At 39.4% G+C, this 24,988-nt stretch overlaps 1 protein-coding gene and 4 non-coding genes across 6 annotated transcripts in view; all 5 read right to left on the reverse strand.

Annotated features, from left to right (window-relative positions):
• Positions 1 to 2,170: 2,170 nt before the first annotated feature.
• Positions 2,171 to 24,988, reverse strand: part of itpr3 (inositol 1,4,5-trisphosphate receptor, type 3) — a 65,736-nt gene continuing 42,918 nt past the window's right edge. Inside the window, exons 27-60 of one of the 2 annotated variants that reach the window (XM_023431146.2) lie at positions 22,940 to 23,107; positions 20,889 to 20,963; positions 19,422 to 19,541; positions 19,032 to 19,154; positions 18,149 to 18,349; positions 17,939 to 18,054; positions 17,654 to 17,789; positions 17,171 to 17,296; positions 16,857 to 16,982; positions 16,495 to 16,615; positions 16,176 to 16,357; positions 15,893 to 16,041; positions 15,629 to 15,737; positions 14,836 to 14,929; positions 14,217 to 14,392; positions 13,513 to 13,672; positions 12,938 to 13,137; positions 12,331 to 12,531; positions 12,068 to 12,178; positions 11,552 to 11,647; positions 11,197 to 11,298; positions 10,926 to 11,009; positions 10,729 to 10,839; positions 10,393 to 10,585; positions 10,137 to 10,256; positions 9,693 to 9,865; positions 8,906 to 9,070; positions 8,554 to 8,743; positions 7,026 to 7,124; positions 6,684 to 6,802; positions 5,655 to 5,820; positions 5,225 to 5,385; positions 4,799 to 4,960; positions 2,171 to 3,844 (exon numbers count right to left, since the gene is read on the reverse strand). In XM_023431146.2, the coding sequence (XP_023286914.1) occupies positions 3,728 to 3,844; positions 4,799 to 4,960; positions 5,225 to 5,385; positions 5,655 to 5,820; positions 6,684 to 6,802; positions 7,026 to 7,124; positions 8,554 to 8,743; positions 8,906 to 9,070; positions 9,693 to 9,865; positions 10,137 to 10,256; positions 10,393 to 10,585; positions 10,729 to 10,839; positions 10,926 to 11,009; positions 11,197 to 11,298; positions 11,552 to 11,647; positions 12,068 to 12,178; positions 12,331 to 12,531; positions 12,938 to 13,137; positions 13,513 to 13,672; positions 14,217 to 14,392; positions 14,836 to 14,929; positions 15,629 to 15,737; positions 15,893 to 16,041; positions 16,176 to 16,357; positions 16,495 to 16,615; positions 16,857 to 16,982; positions 17,171 to 17,296; positions 17,654 to 17,789; positions 17,939 to 18,054; positions 18,149 to 18,349; positions 19,032 to 19,154; positions 19,422 to 19,541; positions 20,889 to 20,963; positions 22,940 to 23,107 (4,752 nt within the window). In that variant the 3' untranslated portion in view covers positions 2,171 to 3,727. Of the gene's footprint in view, positions 3,845 to 4,798; positions 4,961 to 5,224; positions 5,386 to 5,654; positions 5,821 to 6,683; positions 6,803 to 7,025; positions 7,125 to 8,553; positions 8,744 to 8,905; positions 9,071 to 9,692; positions 9,866 to 10,136; positions 10,257 to 10,392; positions 10,586 to 10,728; positions 10,840 to 10,925; positions 11,010 to 11,196; positions 11,299 to 11,551; positions 11,648 to 12,067; positions 12,179 to 12,330; positions 12,532 to 12,937; positions 13,156 to 13,512; positions 13,673 to 14,216; positions 14,393 to 14,835; positions 14,930 to 15,628; positions 15,738 to 15,892; positions 16,042 to 16,175; positions 16,358 to 16,494; positions 16,616 to 16,856; positions 16,983 to 17,170; positions 17,297 to 17,653; positions 17,790 to 17,938; positions 18,055 to 18,148; positions 18,350 to 19,031; positions 19,155 to 19,421; positions 19,542 to 20,888; positions 20,964 to 22,939; positions 23,108 to 24,988 lie in introns of both variants that reach the window. The other variant, XM_023431145.2, reaches the window with a different exon arrangement.
• On the reverse strand, positions 23,360 to 23,432 carry trnak-uuu (transfer RNA lysine (anticodon UUU)). Its single transcript has one exon. It is a non-coding gene; the product is annotated as a tRNA-Lys (tRNA).
• Positions 23,804 to 23,876, reverse strand: trnak-uuu (transfer RNA lysine (anticodon UUU)). Its single transcript has one exon. It is a non-coding gene; the product is annotated as a tRNA-Lys (tRNA).
• Positions 24,115 to 24,187, reverse strand: trnak-uuu (transfer RNA lysine (anticodon UUU)). Its single transcript has one exon. It is a non-coding gene; the product is annotated as a tRNA-Lys (tRNA).
• Positions 24,720 to 24,792, reverse strand: trnak-uuu (transfer RNA lysine (anticodon UUU)). The gene has a single exon. It is a non-coding gene; the product is annotated as a tRNA-Lys (tRNA).

The following is a 24,988-nucleotide window of genomic DNA, read 5'->3' on the forward strand; positions in this document are numbered from 1 at the left end:
ATACTATGACGTTTTTTGACATTTTTATGCCATTCTAAACTATGACATTTTTTGACATTTTTTGCCATACTATACTATGACGTATTTTAACAATTTTATGCGATACTATAGTATGACGTTTTTTGACATTTTTTGCCATCTTATACTATGACGTTTTATGAGATACTATACTATGATGTTTTTTGACATTTATATGCCATATTATTACTATGACATTTTTTGAAATTTTTTGACATATTATATTATGACGTTTTATGCCATACCATACTATGACATTTTATGCGATACTATCCTATTATATTATGACGTTTTATGCCATACTATCCTATGACGTTTTTTTAACAATTTTTTGCGATATTATAGTATGACGTTTTTTGACATTTTTTGCCATATTATATTATGATGTTTTATGCCATACTATACTATGACGTTTTTTGACAATTTTATGCCATTCTATACTTTGACTTTTTTTGCAATTTTTTGCCATACTATACTATGACGTTTTATGCAATACTATCCTATGACGTTTTTTAACAATTTTATGCGATACTATAGTATGACATTTTTTGAAATTTTTTGCCATATTATATTATGATGTTTTATGCCATACTATACTATGACGTTTTTTGACAATTTTATGCCATTCTATACTTTGACTTTTTTTGCAATTTTTTGCCATACTATACTATGACGTTTTATGCAATACTATCCTATGACGTTTTTTAACAATTTTATGCGATACTATAGTATGACATTTTTTGAAATTTTTTGCCATATTATATTATGATGTTTTATGCCATACTATACTATGACATTTTATGCGATACTATCCTATGACGTTTTTTGACAATTTTATGCCATACTATACTATGACGTTTTTTGCCATTTTTTGCCACACTATACCATGACGTTTTATGACATTTTTATGCCATACTATAGTATAACGTTTTTTCACAATTTTGTCCAACTGGGATGTCGTGTGGTGTAATGGTCTAAGCAGGCGCCCCACATGTAGCAGTTATTGTCCTCGCTGCAGTTGGCCCCGGTTCAAGTCCCACATTGGACAACCTTTGCTGCCTGTCATTCCCCCTCTCTCTGCCTCCCCATTTCCTGTCTCTCTCTACTATCCTGTCAAATAAAGGCACAAAAAATGAAAAAAAAAACAAATCAATTTTGCAATACTGTACTACGATGTTTTTTGACAATTTTTTGACATATCATTACGATGACATTTTATGCCATACTATACTATGACATTTTTTGACAATTTTATGACATACTATACTCTGACTTTTTTTGCAATTTTTTGCCATACTATACTATGACGTTTTATGCCATACTATGCTATGACGTTTTTTGAAATTATTATACCTTACTATAATATGACGTTTTATGCCATACTATGCTATGACGTTTTTTGACATTATTATACCTTACTATACTATGACATTTTTGTGCCATATTATTATTATGACGGTTTTTGACAATTTTATGCCATTCTATACTATGACGTTTTTTGCCATTTTTTGCGATACTATAGTATGACTTTTTTTAACAATTTTATGCGATACTATAGTATGACTTTTTTTGCAATTTTTTGCCATACTATACTATGACGTTTTATGACATACTATACTATGACATTTTTTGACAATTTGACTTGGTATTCTGCACGTACATGGATACAATATATACTCTTTATCAAGAAAAATATAATTTCTATTAAACTAATCATCTCAACATTTTGCACACTGTGAGCTTTCCTTTAGCCATTGTCACATCTGGGGTTGCATTTTGTGGATAAGATTATGCTTTTTATTCATTTCCAGGAATTTGCAATCTTGGGATCATACAAAGTAACACTAATTTAAAATACTCCCACTATCATTCGTAAGAGTTTGTAATTTTCTTTACAATTTCCATAATATTTCTGGAAAAAATATCAAATTGCATAAAATGCTTGGTAACTTCTTTAAAGAATCCCACCTTCAGTAGACTTTTTGAAGATATGAGTATAACCAATGACTATAAACGTAGTCACGCGCACTTAATTACAACAGTCATGTATTTATCTTTAAATGGAAGACTATGCATTCAATAAATTTCACTAAAATCCAAATGAATCAGTGGTGGATTTCCAGAATTCATCAACAAGTAAGACAACATGCACTTTGTTCTTCATAGTGAATAATTTATTATTTTTGAAGATGTGTAGTCTTCATTACACCGTCCTCCTCCTCTCCACTCTGTCTGTCTCTCACTAAACAGAGGTAAATGCTATTTTCTGTTCACAAACTTAAGGCTGAGCTAAAAGCAGTAATCCAGTGTCTGTACTGAGTTAGTTACAGTGTTAAAAAAAACAAAAAGGATTTTCTCTCCATAAATATATCACTATTGAACCATAATAATAATAATAATAATATAGATCACTTAAAAACTAAATTTCCCCAGATTTACATTAAAAAACACACAACTGGGTGCAACTCACTTCACATTCAAACAGAAAGATATTACCGAAATGGTTAATTCTACCATCAGCAAAGAAAAGCTGCATGTCTGTTTCTATTAGCATTTTCTTAAAATTACTAAAGTGAGTTGATGTCTGGATATTTTCTGAGCATACACACACACACACACACACACACACGCGCGCACACACAAGTACATCTTATAGCATTTTTTTGTCATTGAACAGAAAGTTATAGTTAGCAGTCCTCCAACCAGGAAGCTTATGATCCGTTGACTCTGCCGATTTCCAAAGTTTTTTTTAGTCGTATGATTTCATGTTTATGTTTGTTCTGAACAATACAGCAGTTAATGTTTCAAATGTAAGTTAAAGTATTTGGGTCAATAATGGTGATGATGTTTGTCATCTGTTGAACTAAATGACTTCCAGGTTGATTTACACAAACATAATTTCTGAACTCTACTGAGGCTTTACAGTTGCATCACATATCTCCCATCTTGGAGGTCCACAGAAATGGCACAAAAAGTATTAAAAGGTTCAGATTTTATCTGTGAAATGCAGAAAACAAGGAACAGACTGAGACCAGGAACCAGAGATTCCTCTAAACTCTTGTAGAGGGAAGAATCTGGACTAAACTGGTCCAAACATGTCCTGTAATCTGCACCAATGTTGAAAAGAGTCAGTTCAACTAATCTGAACACATCAAACAGAGAATGTCAACAATATCTGCTGCTAACGTTAGCTTATTAAAAAAATCAGCTAGCATACCAAGCTATTAGCTAAGTGAGTGGCAATTTAGCTACAGTATTAAATATTTGTAATTTTCAACACACATTTGGTCTTAGAAGAGAAAAAAGTTTTTAAAAGAAATGTCTACTTTGTACATGCATAGGTCATCCATGCTTCACAGCAACATATTTAAATGAACCAAAAGATGGACCAAATTAAAATGAGTTGAGATGCTAACAACAACATATCTTTTATTTTGATACAGTAATGGTGTTCACTCTGTGTCCCTTAGTGACTGCTGGTCTTACTCTGGATTGGCCAGAAAACAAAAAAACTGTAAAAGCAAACAAAAAAAATGTCCGTTGTGGTTTCAGTGAGAAACATCAGTTGCAGGTTTTGTAGCTGTACTAGTGTTTTTCTTTTTTATAACTGTTTGAATGATTTCTCCTTTAGAACAGTCCATCAGTCCAGCTGTATGGTTTACAGATGTGGATCTCAACAGTCCATCCATGTCTGATAATCAGTCTGTCTTTATGTTTTGTAGATCTGGTGGTTTCCTCCTGCAGCGCTGGGAGGTATTGCAGCGCTGGCTCCCGCCTGAACATCAACGAATCCCATCCTCTGCCTCCTCTTCCTCTGCTCCGTCATCTACAGATACACAGGAAGTAAAGTTTTCACTCTCTGGAGCTTACACACCCATGTGTGAAAGATCACAGTGAGAAACAAAACTTCAAACAGTTCCAAGATTTTTCCAATGAAACAAAGTGACGTGCCACTCGAAGAATGGATTGGGTTTTCCTTGTCAGGTCTACAGGGGCTGTATCCCAGCAACTACCTAGCAATAGTGAAAGCCTCATTTTCATCAGATGACTTTTGCAAATAAAGGATTTATTAACATTAATAATGCTTTATTTTTTTCTTTTGAGCTCATAACTGCAATAGGCTTAGTTAACTGTTAAGCTAACTGTTAATTGTTAAGCATAATTGTTAGAAACTGCAAGTAGTATAGTAGAGGCAACTATTGAATGTATCAATCTTAATACAGCTTAGTATAAGTTTAACAATGAAATAATATATAAGTTAAACTCATTATATGTGTTTGTGATGCTGCTATAAACAATTGTAAAAATAAAACAAACAACTGATATAAACTATTGGGCAAACAACAGGTCACTGTTGCCCCTTTTATCTAATGTGTTATAACAGCTTATAAATAATTTATAAATTGCGAACAAGCTCATTAATAAACTACTTATAAACCAGTCATAAATCATCTATATGGGTAGTCTACTAGGTACCACTTTTTCTTAAATTTGTAAAGTTGTATCTGAAGTCGTAATGTTCAGACACTTAAGTTGGACATTGTTGTTAATTGCTGTGTGAGACGTCTCTGCCTGGCAGGATTCGGATGGAAGCTCTTACAGTTTCCACAGTGTTACTATGAGACCATTGAGGCATTTTAACTGTGAAGCTGTGAGTCTCATTTCCTCTTTAGAGCTGAGAGGTGCACAGTCAAGATTTGTGTGTTTGTGTGTGTGTGTCTAGTGTGTGTGTGTGTGTGTCTGCGTACATGTGTGTGTGTGTGTTTGTGAGCGTGCGCACCTGCTCTTTCAGCTCAGTCAGCTGAGTTGTCAGAGTTGTCACCACCTTCATCGTTGCCGCTAGTTTGTCCTGTAACATCCTCATCTCGTTCTGCTCCCCGTCACCGTCGGTTACCACCAGAGACATCGCCTGCATCCGTGGAAACCAGTCCAGGTTGTTGTTCTGAAACAGAAGAAAAACGGGTTCAGGTGTGTTTGTGACTCTGGATCATGTTAGCATTTTTTAGGCATGTATAGTATTTAAGTTAGCGTTGTATATGTGTACATGTCTTTCTATGATTGTGATGACAAATTCTGATTTGAAACCGTCGATGAGTGGACATTTTGGCTAGGGTTGGGTATATTTATGATGGTTAGGGGTAGGGGCCTGGGAATGCATTATGACAATGAGTGTTCTCACAACTAACGTAGGATGTGTGTGTTGTACCTTGATCATATGTGCGACATAGCTCTCAGGTCCGGTGTAGTCCGTCTTGTTTTTCTCACGCACCAGAACGATGAAGTATAGGTAGTTCCAGATGTTGTGCTCCAGTTTGATGTGCTCTTCAAATGACACTGTCTTATTGTCAAACTTGTCTCTCTCCAGACCTGCAACAATGTGCAAAACTGGTCATCAGTAAGCGACTGGAACAGCTGGACAGTAAATCTTGGTAATGGTTAAGTGCAGGCAATGTCACAAGAAATTAAATATAAAGACATCAAAAAACTTAGTTCTGGATCAAATTGAAACTTCTTGCAGAAAAAGTATTTTAAACAAATCCCAAGCTGTGTTCCTCTGCTACAACAGAAACAGAAATCACAGCGTGTCCCCGCTGTTTGCTGATTGGTCAGTCAGTCAGCTGTTTATCTCCACGCACCACAGATGAAACACGTGGTCTTCAGTATCTCCTCCTTCTTCTGCTTCTCGCTCCTCAGGTCGGCGAATGTGTCGATGATGACACCAAAGATCAGATTGAGAACGATGATGATGACGATGAAGTAGAACAACAGGTCGTACACAACCCGGGCTGGAAACAATGGCTCCTACACACACACACACACACACACACACACACACACACACACACACACACACACACACACACAAGTATCTTTAAATGTTGAAGCTAGACATTGGTGGAAGTCGTAATATCAAGACAGTGCTTTCAAATTAAAGGTAGAAGAACAATCAGTTCGTACTAACAGCAAAATAAACTTTAAGTCAATCATGCAGAATGGCTCCTTCATATCATCATATGTACCATATTACTGGATAATTATCATCAGTAATATATTTGTGTGTGAGCAGCATTTTAATGTTGAAGCTCAGTTTGTCTACATCACAACGTTGGGTGGTTTAATCTATGATGAATCACGTTTAATTAGCTGATCATATGTTTTGTATGAACTTTCTAATCCTTTATAGAAAGTGTATTCATTAACAGTTATTAAACATTCAATTCTTTATCGATCAGTTATAAGCCATTAATAAGAAACTTGTGGGTTGCCAGGTTGTTGCTGGTGTTTCTCCTCCTACTCCAGTGACAGACAGTTTGACCTTTGACCTTTAGAAAACCAGCTGCAGAGCACCTGGACCAAAATCTACTCATTAATAGTTTAAATTAAAGTCTTAATGAATTATTGTAAAAGCCTTTAAAAAATCGAAAATTAAAATGTATAACTGCAGATGACTCACTAACCTCTGCTGCTGGCTTATAAGAAAGTGAGTTGTTTTTATTATTAAATATTAATATTTATTAATGAGTATTGTAATAGCAATTTTCATTTGTTCATCCAATTTCCAATCTATTAATGGGTTATAACTGATCTATGAAGCATTAATAAATGATTTATTAACCATGATTAAACTTATGAGTCAGGTGTGTTTAGGTAAATGGGTTCCTCACGTTCTTTGAAGGTTTGCGGAGAACGTCTCCGACTCCTCCCCCGTTCCTCAGTCCGTGATTCAACACAGTAACAATACACATCAACAGAGTGTCGCACGCTCGCTCCGAGTTTGACTCCTCTGAAACACACACACACACACACACACACACATACACGTCACGTCGTCACTGCTGTAGATCTGACATAAGACGTTTACATCATGTCACTACTTGAACATCCACTTTTAAAGCTGAGACACTGAATCACAGGACTCTTTGTAACATAAACAGTCCCACTGAGTAAAAACTCAGTGGGACTGTTTATGTTACTATTTATTACACTGAGTCACTGACGACTCTCACCTTCCTCCTCGGTGACAGCGCTGGTCTCTGCGGTGCAACTCACTCCGTCTGCAGAGCACGACTTGAGGAAATCCTGAGAGGCTTCGCTCTGCTGAGGAGCTGAAGACACACACACACACACACACACACACACACACACACACACACACACACACACACACACAAGTATCTTTAAATGTTGAAGCTAGACATTGGTGGAAGTCGTAATATCAAGAAAGTGCTTTCAAAATTAAAGGTAGAAGAACAATCAGTTCGTACTAACAGCAAAATAAACTTTAAGTCAATCATGCAGAATGGCTCCTTCATATCATCATATGTACCATATTACTGGATAATTATCATCAGTAATATATTTGTGTGTGAGCAGCATTTTAATGTTGAAGCTCAGTTGTGTCTACATCACAACGTTGGGTGGTTTAATGTATGATGAATCACGTTTAATTAGCTGATCATATGTTTTGTATGAACTTTCTAATCCTTTATAGAAAGCATTAATAAATGATTTATTAACCATGATTAAACTTATTAGTCAAGTGTGTTTAGGTAAATGGGTTCCTCACGTTCTTTGAAGGTTTGCGGAGAACGTCTCCGACTCCTCCCCCGTTCCTCAGTCCGTGGTTCAACACAGTAACAATACACATCAACAGAGTGTCGCACGCTCGCTCCGAGTTTGACTCCTCTGAAACACACACACACACACACACACACACACACATACACACACACACACACACACACACACACACACAGTTCACACAGAGTTCAGCAGGGAGCAGATGAAGGTAAGAACAAATAAACGATGTGTTTATTTGTGGTGTGATTGGAGCAAAGAACCAGATTCTTTTTTAATGAAAATAAAAAAATCCTAAACCTAAAACCTACTTATAACATTTATATTTCACTCCATCAGTCTTTTCGGCATTAAATATTTTTAAAACAGACAAAACAGCATGATGCTATTTTACAGATGTTTCACTCTGTCATCATCAAGAGTCATCAACAAAAACATGAAATAACTGGAATGTAGCCAGTCTGAGTTCAAAACCTCTGACATTTAATTAAGCGAAGAGTTAATAAATTAATTGAAGATTCAAAAATGTTTTTTACAATATGAGCAGCAAAACCACTTGGCCTCCAGCAACTGAACTGCCCCTCGTTAACCGCTCAGTCATTGTCTTATTGTCCTTTTTAAAATTTGTTCTTATTGTTTTTCTGTTGTTTCACTGATGTTTGAGTTTGTTTTTACAATCCGGCAAAACAAATCTCCCACATGTGTCAAGAAAGAAAAATGAACTCAGCTGGGTTTATCTCCATATTATATTCACTGCTGATTTATCGAAACACTATAACACTGCTGAACAAAGCTTTACAACTGAGTCTGCAGATCGTCAACAACACAAGTCATCAGTCAGCTTTTAAAGTCCAATTAAACCAATTGGTGGCAGATTAGCTGATTTGCCAGTAGCAGAGTCACCTTCACTACTAAAATAATTCCGGACATAACACGTTGGTCCAGGTGTGAGGTTACCTGCAGCGATCTGTAGCAGAGGGTCCACCTCCATGATGAAGTCCTCCTTCAGGCAGAGGAAGCCGACGATGGAGAAGAGGTAGACAAGGATGAGAGCGAGCAGCGCCGTCAGCAGGATGGAACGGCCGTTACGAGTCACGCTCTTTATCACGTTGAACAGAGTCTCCTCTCGGTAGATCAGGTCAAAAAGCTGCACAAACACACACACACACACACACACACACACAAAACAAAGACATAGACTGTTACTTTGTCTGTTTCTAAATAGAAAACAAACAGGCGTATGTGAAGATGAGTGTCTGTGTGTGTGTGTGTGTGTGTGTGTGTGTGTGTGTGCGTGTGTGTTGTTCACCAGGATGCTGTAGAAGAGCTCGTGGACAAACAGGCCAAGCGTGGAGGTCAGGACATAGGCCAGGTGATACAGGAACTCCACATCCATCACCATGGCCTTGTAGCCCATTATGAACGTCCCGTTGTTCCCGACGAAACTCACAACAAACACCACCTTATTGATCAGCTGCAGGTGAACAGAGACACCGCAGGGTATCAGGAGAGGAAATGAAGGGGACGTCACACTGACAGCCGATGTGATGTAAGAACGACAACACTTCCTATTTAAGATTCAATAACGTCAGATAAATGCAAACAGCATGAATAAGGAGGAGAATTCATCCTGGGAACTTGGATTTAATCGACTAGTAAATAAAAAACATTTTCATCACCCTGTTAGGAAACTGGACAAGATTAAGAGATTAAACTGCTTCCACATGAATAATTAGCACAAATGTTAATATTTAGTGGGAAAAGTCAAAGATACAAATGTTTATCTTGGAATTTAAAAATCAATATTGGGTCATTCAACTGAAAATAACAACTTTTTTTCTCTGGTTACAAAAAATCCAATCAAAAATCAGTTTAAAAAGGTTTCTAAAAGTTGTTATATATTCCTCAGTTTCATGTTTGTGCTCAGCATCATGGTAAATGAGGGCCGGGTGACGCCGACAAAGAATGGGTTTGGATGACAATCAGAAATCTAAAGTGTTTTTAGCTGCTCACACTAAAGGACGGGGTCGTCGACATTCGCTCATGAATGATATTTATGGTGTTGGTCTCAGTGACATAATGAACATGTGTCTCACATTGAGTGATCCGAGCAGGATGAGCGTGTTGCCGATGCCAAGGTGGTAGATGGATCTGAGAATCAGAGCCAGAGTCAGAGGCTGGAGGCCGTAACGCTGAGAGAACAAGCACAAGACCGAGAGACCAGTCAGGATCCAGAACAGCATCAGCAGCAGAGAGTCGTCTATTGCTCCTACAGAGAGAGAGAGAGCGAGTGAGGGGGGAGGGGGGACGGAGGACATTAACATGTTTAAAATCCAGTTTACATCAACATGTTTTAAGATTGATAAAGATGAAAATATATATTTTTTTATAGTTTTAGCCCATGAAGATTGTACAGATGAAACGAAAAAACGAAAAAATTAAAAAAATATATATTTTTTTTACTGCTTCAGTAGTAGTAATAGTATTTGCAGTAGCAGTAGTAGTACTTGCAGTAATACTAACAGTACTCGCAGTAGTACCTTGTCCTGAGTCGTAGGGGTAGAAGAAGGCGATAATGAGGTTGATGAAGACGGCCAGGTTAAAGGAGATGGTTCCCCACAGACTCATCCTCCTGGAGAACCAGTACAACACCGGCATACCTAACACACACACATAAAACAAATAATATTAAATCCTCATCAACATCGTGTGTGTCTGTGTGTCTGTGTGTGTGTGTGTGTGTGTGTGTGTGTGTGTGTTTGTGTGTGTGTGTGAGCGTGCATGTGCGCTCCTCACTCCTCAGCTTCTTCTGCCACTCCATCTCTCCGTGAAGGAAGGAGGTTTGTTCGAAGAAATGCGTGACCTTTGACCCCTGCTCGTCCTGCTCGGTGGTGTTGAAGACTCTGATTTTTGACTCCTCAGTCAGAAACTCACAGATGGGATGAACAGGAAACACAATCTGCTCCATGCTGCGGTCGTCACGAACAATCTGAACACAGAGACATCATGTTACGGTCCGAATGGTGCATCTCCTCTGTGCTCAGCTGACACACACCAAAATGGCACTGCATGATGTTGTGATGGTGGTGGAGGCTTGTGGTGGTGAAGTTGGATTATTAGCATTAGCAGCACCTCTATCTGAGACGTCAGCTGGTCATAAAACTCCAGTGGGTCCTGCTCCACCACAGCAGCTGGAGCTGTGGACTTCAACATCTGGGACAGAGGACGGTTGTTCAGGTTCAGCTGCAGACACACAAACGTCACTGTTAGACTACGGCAGTGCTGCTCCATCATCACTGCATCATTGTCACTTTTGGATGGATGTTTACCATGGAGGAGATTCCCTCCTCGCCCTCTTTACTCTTCTTTGGTGGTTTCAGGAGGTTCTGCAGGATTTTGTTGTGTCGGGCCAACTGACAAAAACACATAAGACCAAAAGCATTCAAGTTTTTTTCCAGGTCAAATTTCTCCATGAACTCTAAACACAAGGTCCATGTATTGTGTGTTAGCAGTAACATTACTGTCAAGTATTTGTTTTGGCTAGAAAGTAAAATCTTTGTGGTAGAGGCTTGAGGTGTTGAGGAGCTTAGGTTCAGTCACCTGTTGAGCTAGGATGTAGATGTTGTGTCCCACCTCCCGAGGAGAAACCTCCACCCCTTCACACTCACTCTCCTGATGGTAGGCCTTCTTTATCACCTCCACCTGTACACAGAACACATCTTGAACACAGATCATGAACGTCTGCCGAAAAAGAATAAGAAATAACACAAAAGACTGAAAAGCTTTGAAATAAACACTAAAGTAGTTTTATATAAAAAGAAAATACAACAAAAGAAAGAAGAAAGAGAAGAAGAAAAGACATAAAGAGGAAGGAGGGATGAAGGTATGAGTGAGGGATGAAGGAATGAGGGCGGGATGAAGGGATGAAGGAGGGATGAAGGGGGGATGCTCTGACCAGCTCTCGTGGTCGGAGGTTGAACAGGATCCTCTCTGCGTTCTCGCTGTCATGACGACTCTCCATCAGAGCCAACAGAAGCTTGGAGGCGTTGTCCTGGCAACCAGAGAGACAACAGCAGCAGTCAAACATCTGGACTAAACACAGCGCCACTTTACTGACCTCAGGTCAGGCCACTGTGTTCTATCATTTCGGAACACTATGTAGTACAGGTACAATGGTGTGCTGGGGGGAACGTGTCCATTATGTACCTTTATTGTATTATTTTGTTAACATGAAAAACCTGAGTAGTGTCACACCCAGACTCCTCTGTTGTGATATAAAATTGTGTATACAGTAAATATATGCTGTATATATATATATACACACACACATTAGAAAAACACACTCTGACTAGTCACTGTGATCAAGTTTAAAAACATGACCAGCTGATCCCAGAGCTGTAACCCTGCTGTGACCTCTAACTAGTCGATGTTTATGTGTCAGTGTTGTGTGCACGCTCACACGTTAACGTACCTTCAGTTGCAGCACCATCTCCATCTGGTAACGACACAACGGACTGATGTCGTTCAGGATCAGAGCTGTGATGATGTCGATACCGTTGGACTCGTGGGTCACTATACAAGTCTAGATCACACACACACACACACACACACACACACACACACACACACACACACACACACACACACTTCACACTTTAATGATGAGTTCACCTGCCTCTGTAACTCAGTGGTGTATTCCCTCCCTCCTGGTCGTGTTTCTATGTGACTGATTACCTGGTTCTCCTGGCAGGGGCCCTGGCAGTACTCAGTGAGCGTCTCCAGGGTCTGAGTGATGAGGTGGACGTTTGATTCGTTGATGTAGAGGCCCAGCAGGCCCAGGCCTCCAGTGGTGCTTCCACACATGATGTCCAGGAATTGAAGAGTCTCACACACCAGGTTGTAGTTGGTCTTATTGTTCTGGCATCGTAGAAAGTTCTGGAAAGACACACACAAAGGCTCCATCTCAATCATCACCTACACCTTCACATTGTGTTCTGCCTGTCTTATCTGACATCGTGCCTGTACAGAGTCCAAAACCAAAACCTCAAAGATCGAATCTGGCAACATATGCTAAAGCTGGAGATGCTGCACAGAAGGAATGGGTGGATGGATACACTGTGGTTCATCAGAAAATACTTCCTGCACTTAAAATCACATTTTTATATGTCTGTTTGTTTATGAAATAAATAAATGAGACAATCTTTATGCTAAGCTAAGCTAACCACATCCTTACTCCAGCTCCACACTTAACACTCAGGCACAGAGCATTAAAACTTTAGTTAGTTACCTGTTAGTGAGTAACTTGTAGGTCCTGGTTGTTTATTAGTTAGTAGAAACTAACCTGCAGGTCCTGGTTGTGGTTCTCACAGAGCAGCTGTAGGAACCTCAGAATCGGCTTCATGATGGTAACAGCTGGTCCCATCTCTGTCTCCACCTCCCTCTGCTCCACCGCTGGCTGAGCTGACAGGGCGGAGGCGCCTGCAACCGGGGCGATGGACTGACCCTGGACCAACAACGGGTGACCTCCTGACCCTGGAAGTACTAATGTTGTAGAGCTCCCTTTAGAAAAAGAGTTTCAGCCTCAGTCTCACCATGATTGAACTCATGAGCTCAGAATTATTATCATTATTATTTTAAATAAATAAAATAAAAGAATGAAAAAAAATCAATATTCGATAAACTTTATTATATATAATGAGGAAAAATAATCCATCACATCACTCTCAAAATATTACCTTCATATTATAATTTCTTTCTCATAACAGTGACTTTTTTATCATCATTCTGCAATTTAAAAAGTGTCCTAATACTCTGTTGTAATTATAAACTTTTTCATACAAGACAAGGGAGGAATGTGGCGCTAAACTCAGATGAAACAATAAACCAGCAGAACAAACATCAGCTTCAACATCTCACCCTGCTCCAGCTCCTTCTCGTTGGCCTTGTGCGTCATCTCTCCAACATTAACAGAAACTGTGGCTTTAATGTCGGTCTGAGCTTCTTTCATCCGGTCATGAAGAACCTTAAAGAACTTCTCTGACTTGTTGTCGCCCATCATCAGTTTATAGAACGAGTTCTGTGGGAGACAGACATCGCGTCAACGTCCAGAGCTCTACTCAGTCATTTTTTATTTATTTATTTGATTTATTTATTTAAGCCTCGAAGATCATTAAGGTTTCCCTCATTTGCAATGATGTCTACTCAGTAATGTTTTGGTTTCATCCATAGCACTGTTTGGACTTCTCCTCCATGTTGGCCTTAATGTTAATGTTAATGTTAATGTTTATTTCTTGGCCTTAGAGAGAGCTGTCGGTGAAGACTGTGTGAGACAGTTGAAAGCTCTGGAAAAAGCTGATATGTAGATGCTGAAATGAGATTGTTTTGTAAAACTACAGGAAACTTTAGTCACATCTCAGACCTTCTCAGAGAAAACAGCAGTGAGATCAGACAGACCAGCTGATTGTTTCCCCCAGGTAAAGACACAATCAACCAATCAGAGATTTGTAGGCGGGATTAAGCATGGGAACATCAGGGTTTCCTAGTGTGTGTGTGTGTATGTGAGTGTGTGTGTGTGTGTGTGTGTGTGTGTGTGTGTGTGTGTGTGTGTCTGTGTGTGTGACCTGGATCTCGGTGTTCCCTCCCTCCAGCAGACAGATGGCCAGCTGGATGCTCTCTTGGAAGATCTTGTCATTCTTGCTGCTCATCACCAGATCTGTGAACAGCTTTGTTCCTCCTTCTCGGTCCAGTCGACACTGAACCGTCGCCACTGCTGCCCAGTCCCGCTCCTGCTCCCCGCCTGAGACACACACACACACACACACACACACACACACACACACACACACACACACACACACACACACACAAACACACTGGTGTAAGACGTCAGTCTCTGTTTGATTGATCTTAGTGTTAATTTGTGTTTGCAGCTTCGTCAGTATATAAGTCAATGGCATAAATGTTTTAAAATTGCTCTTTAAGAAGCCTTGGGCCAAAATGTTTCGAGATGCTTTTACTGTGAAGGAGCTACAGGAAGTGAGTCTGCATTAACAGCAAACAGAGGGGCTTCTTATCAAAATATCAAAAGTGTAATAATATAAAACTGAAACTGACAGATAAGATATAAAAGCTGGTCTGTAGTAACAGTCTCAGATAACACTGTAGAGCAGACTCTGCAGAGTCAGTGTGAATCCGTGTGAATCCGTGTGAATAAGTGTGAATAAGTGTGAGGCTGTCCACCTGCAGCTCCGAGCTCAGCCAGGTCGTTCTTCGGGGTGTTCTTCTTGTTTGGAAACAAGTAGTTCTGCAGTAAAACTTTCCTCAGAGAGATTCCCTGAAATAACACGACACAGCCTCAGCAGAGTCACCTCACCCTCCTACTCGTTCCGGTCAAGATTTGAACTCATATTAACATGTTAAAGCCAAAATTTTGAACAAACATGACATTTTATTATAACATTATAAATTATTATAATGCTGTAAATTTTGGTTTGTGCAAAATGGTTTAAACATGCGCAGTTACTCTGCAAATTCAAATGTCCCTTAATGTAAGAGAAATTAGTGCAGAAACAGATGATACTGTCTGCCAGTTTTCCTCTTTTCATGATGCAGCTAGGGGGCGTCAAAGCCCTTTAGTAGTATAGTCAGTAGGATGAAAACTAACTGTGTGATTGCTTCAAGCAATTAATCATATCTCGAGAACCATGAGGCATAGAAGAAAAATTTTGGTGTCAATCCAACTATTTTTCCGCCATTTTGAATTTCACACTTCTGAATCCCTATCCTACATCTTTTTTCCAAACTATACCAAACTTAGTACATATCACGTTTAGACGAACCAGAACACTGTCCACATTTTTCATTTGAGATATCACGTATTGTTTTTCTGTGGTTGGCTGACAAACTTGCAACAAAATCTTGCTAAATGTTTTAGTTGCTTTCTCTCTGCCAGTCAGTAAACACATTATACAGTATAGGTATACTATCATAGGTAAATAATATAAACTAAATGTTAGTTAGTTGCTGAACTGACTTTGTCATCAAAGTCCAGAGTCCTGATCAGCATCTCCTGCAGCGTTCTCAGAACTTTGATACACAACTTTTCCTCTGCCGACATCAGAGCCTTGGTGTGCTGGATCAGTCTACACACACACACACACACAGACACACACACACACACACAGACACACACACACACACACACACACACACACACACACAAAGATATATTTCCAATCAGTCCTCTGTCAGTGTGTTAGTGCTGCAGGACGTTTTGGGCCCAAGGACCTGGACCTACTTGGAGATGAACCCTCCGGACTCGCAGCGCTGTCGGGCGTCAGTTCCCTCCAGAAACAGCAGCTCGGGCTGATGGAGGACGTCCACCAACACAGACAGCTCCGCGTTCACCAGCGGCTTCAGACGCTCCTCCAGAGTATTGATGATGTCCTGAGGCACACACACACACACACACACACACACACACACACACACACACACAAACACAGTGAGTTGTTTGATCTCATGGTTTACTGTATTAGCAACAGGACATTTCTAGTTAAATACAAGTGAAAGTGAAAAACCTGTAGTTTCTCTATGATATTCTTGTAGTCCCAGGGGTTGCTGGAAGCAATGGGTCTGGAGGATCGGGAGGAGGACTTGTAGTTTGGGTTGGAGCGGGACAGAGAGTTGAGAGCAGAACTGGACAACATGGAGCTGATCTGAGCCTCCAGGTCCAGAGGAAGAGAGATAGAACGACTCTTAGCTAAACAGAGAGAGAGAGAGTCACTGAGCGAGTATGTGCAGGGACAAGAGTTAATCTTTTAGAAGCAGAAATTACCTCAGCTCTGTGGATGGAGTCAGGCGTGTGTGTGTGTGTGTGTGTGTGTGTGTGTGTGTTACCTGTCATAGCGAGGGTCTTGATGCAGGTCTCCACCTGTCCTCTGTGCTGCTGCTGCAGCCAGGGACAGTCCAACAGCCTGACAGATGACTGAAGCAGCTGAGTCACAATGGTGTGATGAGTCTGACAGAGCGCGAGAGAGAGGACAATCAAACATAAACTAAGCACACTTGATCAAAAAAGGCAGAAATAAATGTCTTTGTGTATTGTATTTATAATGCCATGTATTATTTTAGTTTCATACTGTGTATATATATATATACATATATATATATACATATATATATATATACATATATATATATATATACATATATATAAATAGACCCTTTATATTGTCACCAAAGTGCATCTTTTCGCTGACCTGCAGAGAGGTGCTGTTCTCAGAGAACGGTGAGCTGAAGAAGGCGTTGATGGTGTCAAAGACCACGTTGATGATGTATTTCTCCAGGATGGGATCAGTAAGACGTTTATCTCGTTTATTACAAACCTGCAGAAGGGAAAACATCATCATCGTTATTACACAAACAAGTTAACAGGAGTGACTGAAACTAAGGAAATAATAACCAATTAAAATAGCAGAAGTAAATTTGCAGTTTTACAGTGATTACTGAGTTTAGCAGTGAACTGAGGATGAAACAAATAACTCAAATCACAAGTCATCAGTGCTGTTTTTACCCGGGCCATGTCCACTGTGAAGTCTTCAAACAGTTTCCAGATGTGGTTGGACGTGTAGATTTCCTTCATCTCCACCTCTGTGTCCACATAGCAGTGATTCACAAAGTTCACATAGGCAATTTTCACCTGGAGACACACAGACAGATAAAGAGACAGACAGACAGATAGACAGTCAAACAAAAAGAGAGACAGATAGAGGTGTCTTTTAGTTCAAACAAAGTGACAGATGATTTTAACTGTGGCCCAGTTTGACTGTGGCAGATATAGTTTACCTGGACCTACGTTACTGAGTATCGTTAATAACCACACAGCTGAGTGACTACAAAACCACTTGACCTCCAGTTTCAGTGATGTGTGGTGAGATGTTTTGCTGTGAAGCATTTAAGATGTTGCCCAACATCTCAATAAAAGCTCAATAAAAAATAATGAGCTGCACACACACACACACACACACGCACGCACACACACATACACACTCAGCACCTCGGTGATGCAGTCTTCATGTGTCACCACTCTGACCACGTCCTCCAGCGGCAGCAGTGAAGTGCATTTGATCTCAGTGTAGACGTTCTTCCCCTCTGCACAGGCTGCTAACAGCTCCACCAGAGAGATGTGATACCTGCAGGGAGGAGGAGGACACGTTGTCTACAGACCAACCCTGGACAGCACTATTCATAAACAGCCTGTGAAATTATTCGAATGAACCAGCAGTAGTGATGTATGAAGGATGTATGAAGGTGGCTGATGGTCTGATGTTGCCATGGTTACCTGAGCGGGCTGTTCTCGCCAACCCCCTCCCTGCTCTCCGCCATCAACTCCAACATGACATTGAAGGACGTTTTGTCGTTGTAGAAGACGACCACGTCCTCACCGGAGTTGGTCAACTAACAGAGAGAAACAACATCACTGCATCACCACAAAAACATGACTCAAACACTCTGGACAAAAACTCTTCCACATCTCCGTCATCATCCTCACCTCGGTCATGATCATGTCCTGACACTTCTTCACGTACTTGCCCTCAGCCTTGATAATGGTGTGGAGGAAGTTGAGATACTGGACGTGGCGGCCGTGCGTGGCCAGACAGTGGATGAAGTGCTGCAGGACGCTCTCTGAGATCTCGGTGCACAGCTGGTAGTTGTTACTGAAGATGTGCTGCACTGTCTCGGCCTCCAGCAGCTACACAGAGGAGGAAAGATCTCAGTGCAATGACTATTTTCCCAATCAGTCAGTCAATCGTGTTTATTTACTCAGTGATTAATTTGTTTCTCATTTAGTTTATAAAATGTCAAACATAGATCATCATCAGTTCTGATCATGATATACAACTATTTTTCTTTTTTTTTTTTTTTTTATTCATAAAATGCCAGAAATTAATATAAACAAGTTCCCACAGCTCAAGGTCAGAAACCCTCAAATCATTTATAACGATACAACACAGAAAAAGCCACTTTTGTTTGACATATTTACTTGATAAATGTTCACTCCATTAGCTGCCTGATAGACTAAGTGGTTCAAATGGTCGAGAGGTATATCAACAACAAGTACTTTATTTGAAGTGTTTGTAATAAAACATAAATCTCACCTTTCTTTGGCTTAAATTCTGAAGACAAACTTGAACAACCCTAATTTAAAAATGAGGTTCAGCTGGTGGTTTTCCAGAGGAACATCTGGTTAACTACTCACCCAGGGTGAAGCTATAAGACTGTTGATAACAGATTGGCTATTGATATTCCTACTCTCCAGAAAATGAACCATTTAGATCTTGATGAGTCCGTGCTCTTTCCTGTAGCACCACCCTCAGGACAAACTTTACAATTTACGACTTTACAAAACTTGACCAGTAATAAAATCTTCGTACCCCGGGGTTGAGGAAGAGATTGAGGTTCTTGTGCAGCAGAACCTGGTTCTCCTGGTTCCCCATACAGAACTTCTGCAGGAACAGGTGAGTGTACCTGATGATCTCCTGCATCTTCACATCGTTCTGCAGACAGAGAGAGATGAGGGGGTTGAGATGAAAAGCTGAATCGCCAACCTAATCAATTGTACTCATAAAACCTGTTTGGTCTGGTTTCATCATTTTGGGGAATAAGTTGTCCAACACATGCTGCCAGTAATTTTACTTTATACTCCATGTTAAGAAGCATAGCCTTAAAGGGCAACGGCACCAACAAAGTGAATCAACCAAAGCTAAATTCATCTGTTCAGGATTTCGTTATGATTCTTTTATTTTGGCAGTAACCAGTCTTACCTGGTCATAGGACACCTGCAGCAGGTCCAGCATGACTTTATGAGCTCCCATGTTCTTCAACAGCCTCTGCTGCTTCTTCCAAACGCCACTGCTGCACATCTTATTCAACCTTTCCAGGATCTGCAGATAAAAGAGAGGATGGACAGAGGGAGATGGTGCAGTTAGAAGAGACACCATGATAGAGATATTTAAAAAAAGATCTTCCTCTCTTCTGAGTGATATGTTTGTCAAACCGTTTAATTTCTACTCTTGATCTAAAAAAGGAAAGCGTCTACTGAATAACATACATATAATTTCAATTTCCACTTAACTTCTCAAGTCAAAAAGTAAACTCATGATAAATGATGCTGAAACTGAAAAGTGTCTGAAATAATTTCTGGGTAGTAGTGATAATAGATGCATTATAAGAAAATATCCTAGAAATCACATTTAAAGGAAGGCAAAGAAAATAATGCAGTAAAATATAACATTTTGTATGATTAGTCAGATTCTTTCAATCAGGATTAATTATACACTTAAAGTTTTTACTTACAAATCCGGTGAAAACAAATCAATAAATAAAAATCATTGTATTTCAGTTACAGGTCTGAGTTCCTGCAACATGTGTAGTGGGGTATGAACAATAACAGCTCAATTTTTAAGCTTACAAAATATTTTAAAATAATGAAATAAACAAATATGAAAATGGTACTCTGGTATTGTTGTGGTAGCAATACTGTAACTTTTGTTTTCTGATACTTTTGATGTCACATAGGTTGTGTATTGCATAAGAATGGTGGGCACCAATCGTCATCTTTTATAACAAGATTGCCGCCTGAGGGTGAGCTGAAAACACTTTGTAGTAAAATGAACAAGATGAAAATCACTTTTGATGGACAATTAAATTTCAACTTGGACATTTTTTGTTATTCACTGACTGAACTCATTCAAAAGAACAGAGAACCACATGATTCTGGGCCTGGAGATTGCACACATAGCAGCAACTGAAGAATTAAATACTTGGAAGCAATAATTGATCAGGCAAACAATCATTTTGATTGGTTGAACTTTAAAATGTATTTTCACACAAAATGAGAACTGGATTTTGCCCTTCATTTCTTACAGTGTAGTTGCAGCCAGTATACGGATGAGGAATGATTACACACTACAACAACTCTTTCAGTTTATGTACTGAGATTATTATGTGAGTATTTGATAAAGATTTTCAAACCAATTCTTTAATTTTCCTCTTTATTAACATTTGTGATGCTGTTGTCCAGAGTCACTATTAGGAAAAAATAATTACATGTAATTAATCTGAGCCATGAAAGCCACCATTGCTGCAGAGACAACAACAAGAGCACCACATAGAGGACCTCATCAATTGAAAGACACATCCCAGGTGACAGGTGAGCTCACACACTGCAGAAACACCACAGCGGAGACGGACACCAAAAAACCAAAAGAAAGATGGGAGAGCATTCTCACCTCTTTGACTTTCTGGTAGTTCTCGTTGCCCTTCTCCAGTTTCTCTTTCTTGGGCGTTGCTTCCTCTGACGGCCCCTGTAGGATGCAGAGGGTAAGACAGCATATGCAGGTCTCTCTGGGTATGGTGCTAATTTATACACACTTGAACCACAACTCTAACTATTACTTATTACAGTATATGTGTTGTATCTAATACAATAAGCTTAAGCAACAAGTATGATTTCCTTCAGAGTGATTCTTTGCTTGAGATGTTCCATTATTAGGAAAACTATTGCTTTGACATTAAAGACATTAAACTGTGGTTGTGACCCTGGTCCACATTTAAACCCTCTTGTTTAGGACCAGTTACATTCCAAAACAGAGATGGACTGCAGGGTAGACAGCAGAGGTGAATATAGCCCCTGGGATCATACATTTTGGGCTCCACATTTATGTCCACAAAGATGTCCATGCAGCGCCTCGCAGACATGGACAGATGAAGAAATTTACATCATGCGGACTCTTGTAGCTATGCATTCACAAAAATTAATTTGACCATTTTCACAGAATAAATCTGAAGTGACAAATATGCCATCTTCATTTTAAGGTATAATGCAGAATTTTAATATGAAGAAAAGGCTTCCTAAACACCAAAAAGCCTTTGAGTCTTTTGCATTTTCTCTGAATCACTAGCCACATTTCAAATTTTTTTACCAATACAAATAGGTGTTGAAAATCAATGTACCTATGAGACCTTTGCAAGCGAGATATAGAGTGGGGACTTTCCTACATATGTATGGGCCAAAGTGTGGATGAGATGTTTGCAGCTGTGCATGTTGTTGTATGTCCACTATAGAAGTCACTCACTGTCCGCTGGTTAGTGCGAAACAAAACAAAATAAATCAACGTCCCACACACAGAACGCTATCTTGAACACAGATTGAATAATGACATGAAATAGGCTAGCTTGACCACAATATGACTGACTTGTTGTTTGTTAGGTTGTTGTTTTAATAGTTTGATATGAAGTGTAAGTGTGCATAAGATGTATGACAATGACAATATTGTGCTATAAAGACATTTTGGTGCATTATGTGCCTTTATTTCACAGTAGAAAGAAACAAAAGAGAGGGAGGTGTGACATGAAACAAAAGTCCCAAAACAAATAAGAACCCAGGACCATGTAGTTGCACCAGCTCAGACACCAGCATGCCCCACACCAAGTACAGTAAATTCCAAAACCAGGATGCAAAGTCTCAAAAAATATTTTTTAGTTTCAGTTTAGTAGTTTAGTTTCATGAATAAAATTCTGATAATTAATAAATGTTAATCTTCTACCAGCAAAATGGTTCTTGTGCTGTTTCAGGTAGTTACTTTGAGTTAGTTTGTTAGTGGGTAAACACAGTTACTTGTTATATGGGTATTTGCAGCAGCTTGGAATATCACTCACTCAGATATCTAGACATGAATATCAATGTCATAACAATAATTATGAAGTAACATTAACATCACTTTCTTGTATGAACTCTGTCAAACTAAAGCTGTACGCTGACAACACTGCCCTTCTCACCACCTCCTTGTCTCTCTTTCTTCATAAACTCATGTATTTTTTCAATAGCTTTTTATTCTGTGTCCAGTTTTAGTGTGAAAACAGTGGGCCAGTCATCTTTTCGTGTGTATTGGCAGGAACTTAAACATTATAATGTCCAGGCACCCACTGGATTTTAGTGAGTAAAAGTCCATAGTGGGTATGACTTTGCTGTCTTTGTTTCACAAGCTTAAAAACCAGAACTGGACATATGAAGTAAAGTGGCTATAAGAAGGGGAACAAATTGTGTCCTAAATGTCAACTCTGCTGTTTAACACCCAGTTTATTTACATTATTAATTATTTAGCTGTCTAAATACACAATATTTTTAATCCATAATCCACAAGTGTTTGGGAATTTTACATCTCCACATGTGATCCTGAAATTCAACATTCTTAAAACTGTTATTTTACCCTTTCACATTTGTGATATTAGTGCTAGTTATATAGATAGATGAGATGATAGTCATGTTTTTACTCCTTACCTCTCCTTTCTCTTTCTTGTCTTTCTTGTCCTTCTTTCCGTCACCTCCTCCTGAGCTCTTCTTCTCCACCCAGAGTTCAGATTTCTCCACCAGCGTCCGGAGGCGATCAAGATCAGCCTTGATCAGCTTGTAGTTCTCCACATCCTGAGCTGAGATCAGCAACTGGACCTGCAGATGCAGCGAGAAACATAAGTGCAAGTGACTTGGTCAATCAAACTGCTTGTGCAATTCTTCCATTCCACTGATTGGATAAGCAAATTTGATATAGTTGTAGTCATAACGAATAGTGGCTTCATGGATTCAGCATAGGCCAGTGAATATTTGTATCATTGTTTTTATATGCTGTTTCGACTACAAACACTGTCTTTAAACTTCCCTCCAGAATTTATAATGTGAACAATTGACCAGAAGAAAGTACTTCACCTGAACAGGGACTTCAACCCTGGACCCTCAGATTAAAAGTCTGATGCTCTACCAACTGAGCTACCCAGGCTTCAAGAAGGTTTTCTCTTGAGGAAAAACGCATCTGCAGTCCAAACCTCAACTTTATACATGAATAAGCAGTTAACCACACTTATAAGGACTGTGAATTTGAGCTGCAAACTTGTTGACTTGGTGATAACACTAGCAGGAAGGAATTTTCAGTAATAACATCTTCTTTAAACTCCCTAACAACTCTAGACACATCACAGTGGGTAACATTACGAAGACTCAGTTCACAAGAAAGTGGTTACATAGACTCCGCCTAATCCAGTGAATGCTTGGATTGTACCATTGTTTCTACATGATGCTTCCACTTGAACATCTTCTTTAAACTCATCTACAGAGTTTATAATGTGAAGACTTGACCAAAGTAAGATACCTTGCCTGAACAGGGACTTGAACCCTGGACCCTCAGATTAAAAGTCTGATGCTCTACCAACTGAGCTACCCAGGCTTCAAGATGATTTTATCTTGAAGAAAAACCGATCTGCAGTCCAAACCTCAACTTTATACATAAATAAGCAGTTAACCACACGTATAAGGACTCTGAATTTAAGTTACAAACTGGTAATGTAATCCAGTGAATGCTTGGATTGTACCATTGTTTCTATATGGTGCTTCCACTTGAAACATCTTCTTTTAATTCGCCTAGAGAGTTTATAATGTGAAGACTTGACCAAAGGAAGGTACCTCGCCTGAACAGGGACTTGAACCCTGGACCCTCAGATTAAAAGTCTGATGCTCTACCGACTGAGCTACCCAGGCTTCAAGATGATTTTATCTTGAAGCAAAACCGATCTGCAGTCCAAACCTCAACTTTATACATAAATAAGCAGTTAACCACACGTATAAGGACTCTGAATTTAAGTTGCAAACTTGGTAACTTGGTGATAACACTACCAGCAAACCAGTGAGGATAGGGAACTTTCCAAACGCACAATTTATCACATTTGAGAACGGCATTAAGCACACTCTCTGCAAAAACAGAGGGAATGCAGTCAGGGTGCAAACTTCACCGTAGTTTGATCCAAAGATTCATATCCATGAAATTAAATTGGGTTTGACTCACGTCACAGACAACTACGATTAGAAACTTGATGGTGAGCGCTCTAGACAGATCACAGTGGGTAACATTACGAAGAATCAGTTCACAAGAAAGTGGTTACGTGGATTGAGCCTAATCCAGTGAATGCTTGGATTATACCATTGTTTCTATATGATGCTTCCACTTGAAACATCATTTTGAAACTCTCCTAAACAGTTTATAATGTGAAGACTTGACCAAAGGAAGGTATCTCACCTGAACAGGGACTTGAACCCTGGACCCTCAGATTAAAAGTCTGATGCTCTACCGACTGAGCTACCCAGGCTTCACAAAGCTTCTTATCTTGAGGTAAAACGCGTCTGCAGTCCAAACCTCAACTTTATACATGAATAAGCAGTAAACCACACGTATAAGGACTCTGAATTTAAGTTGCAAACTTGGTAACTTGGTGATAACACTACCAGCAAACCAGTGAGGATAGGGAACTTTCCAAACGCACAATTTATCACATTTGAGAACGG

The sequence above is a fragment of the Seriola lalandi genome, unplaced genomic scaffold, assembly GCF_002814215.2.
Source record: "Seriola lalandi dorsalis isolate HSWRI2012SDOR001 ecotype SW California unplaced genomic scaffold, Sedor1 jcf7180002054917, whole genome shotgun sequence".
NCBI classification, from domain to species: Eukaryota; Metazoa; Chordata; class Actinopteri; order Carangiformes; family Carangidae; genus Seriola; species Seriola lalandi.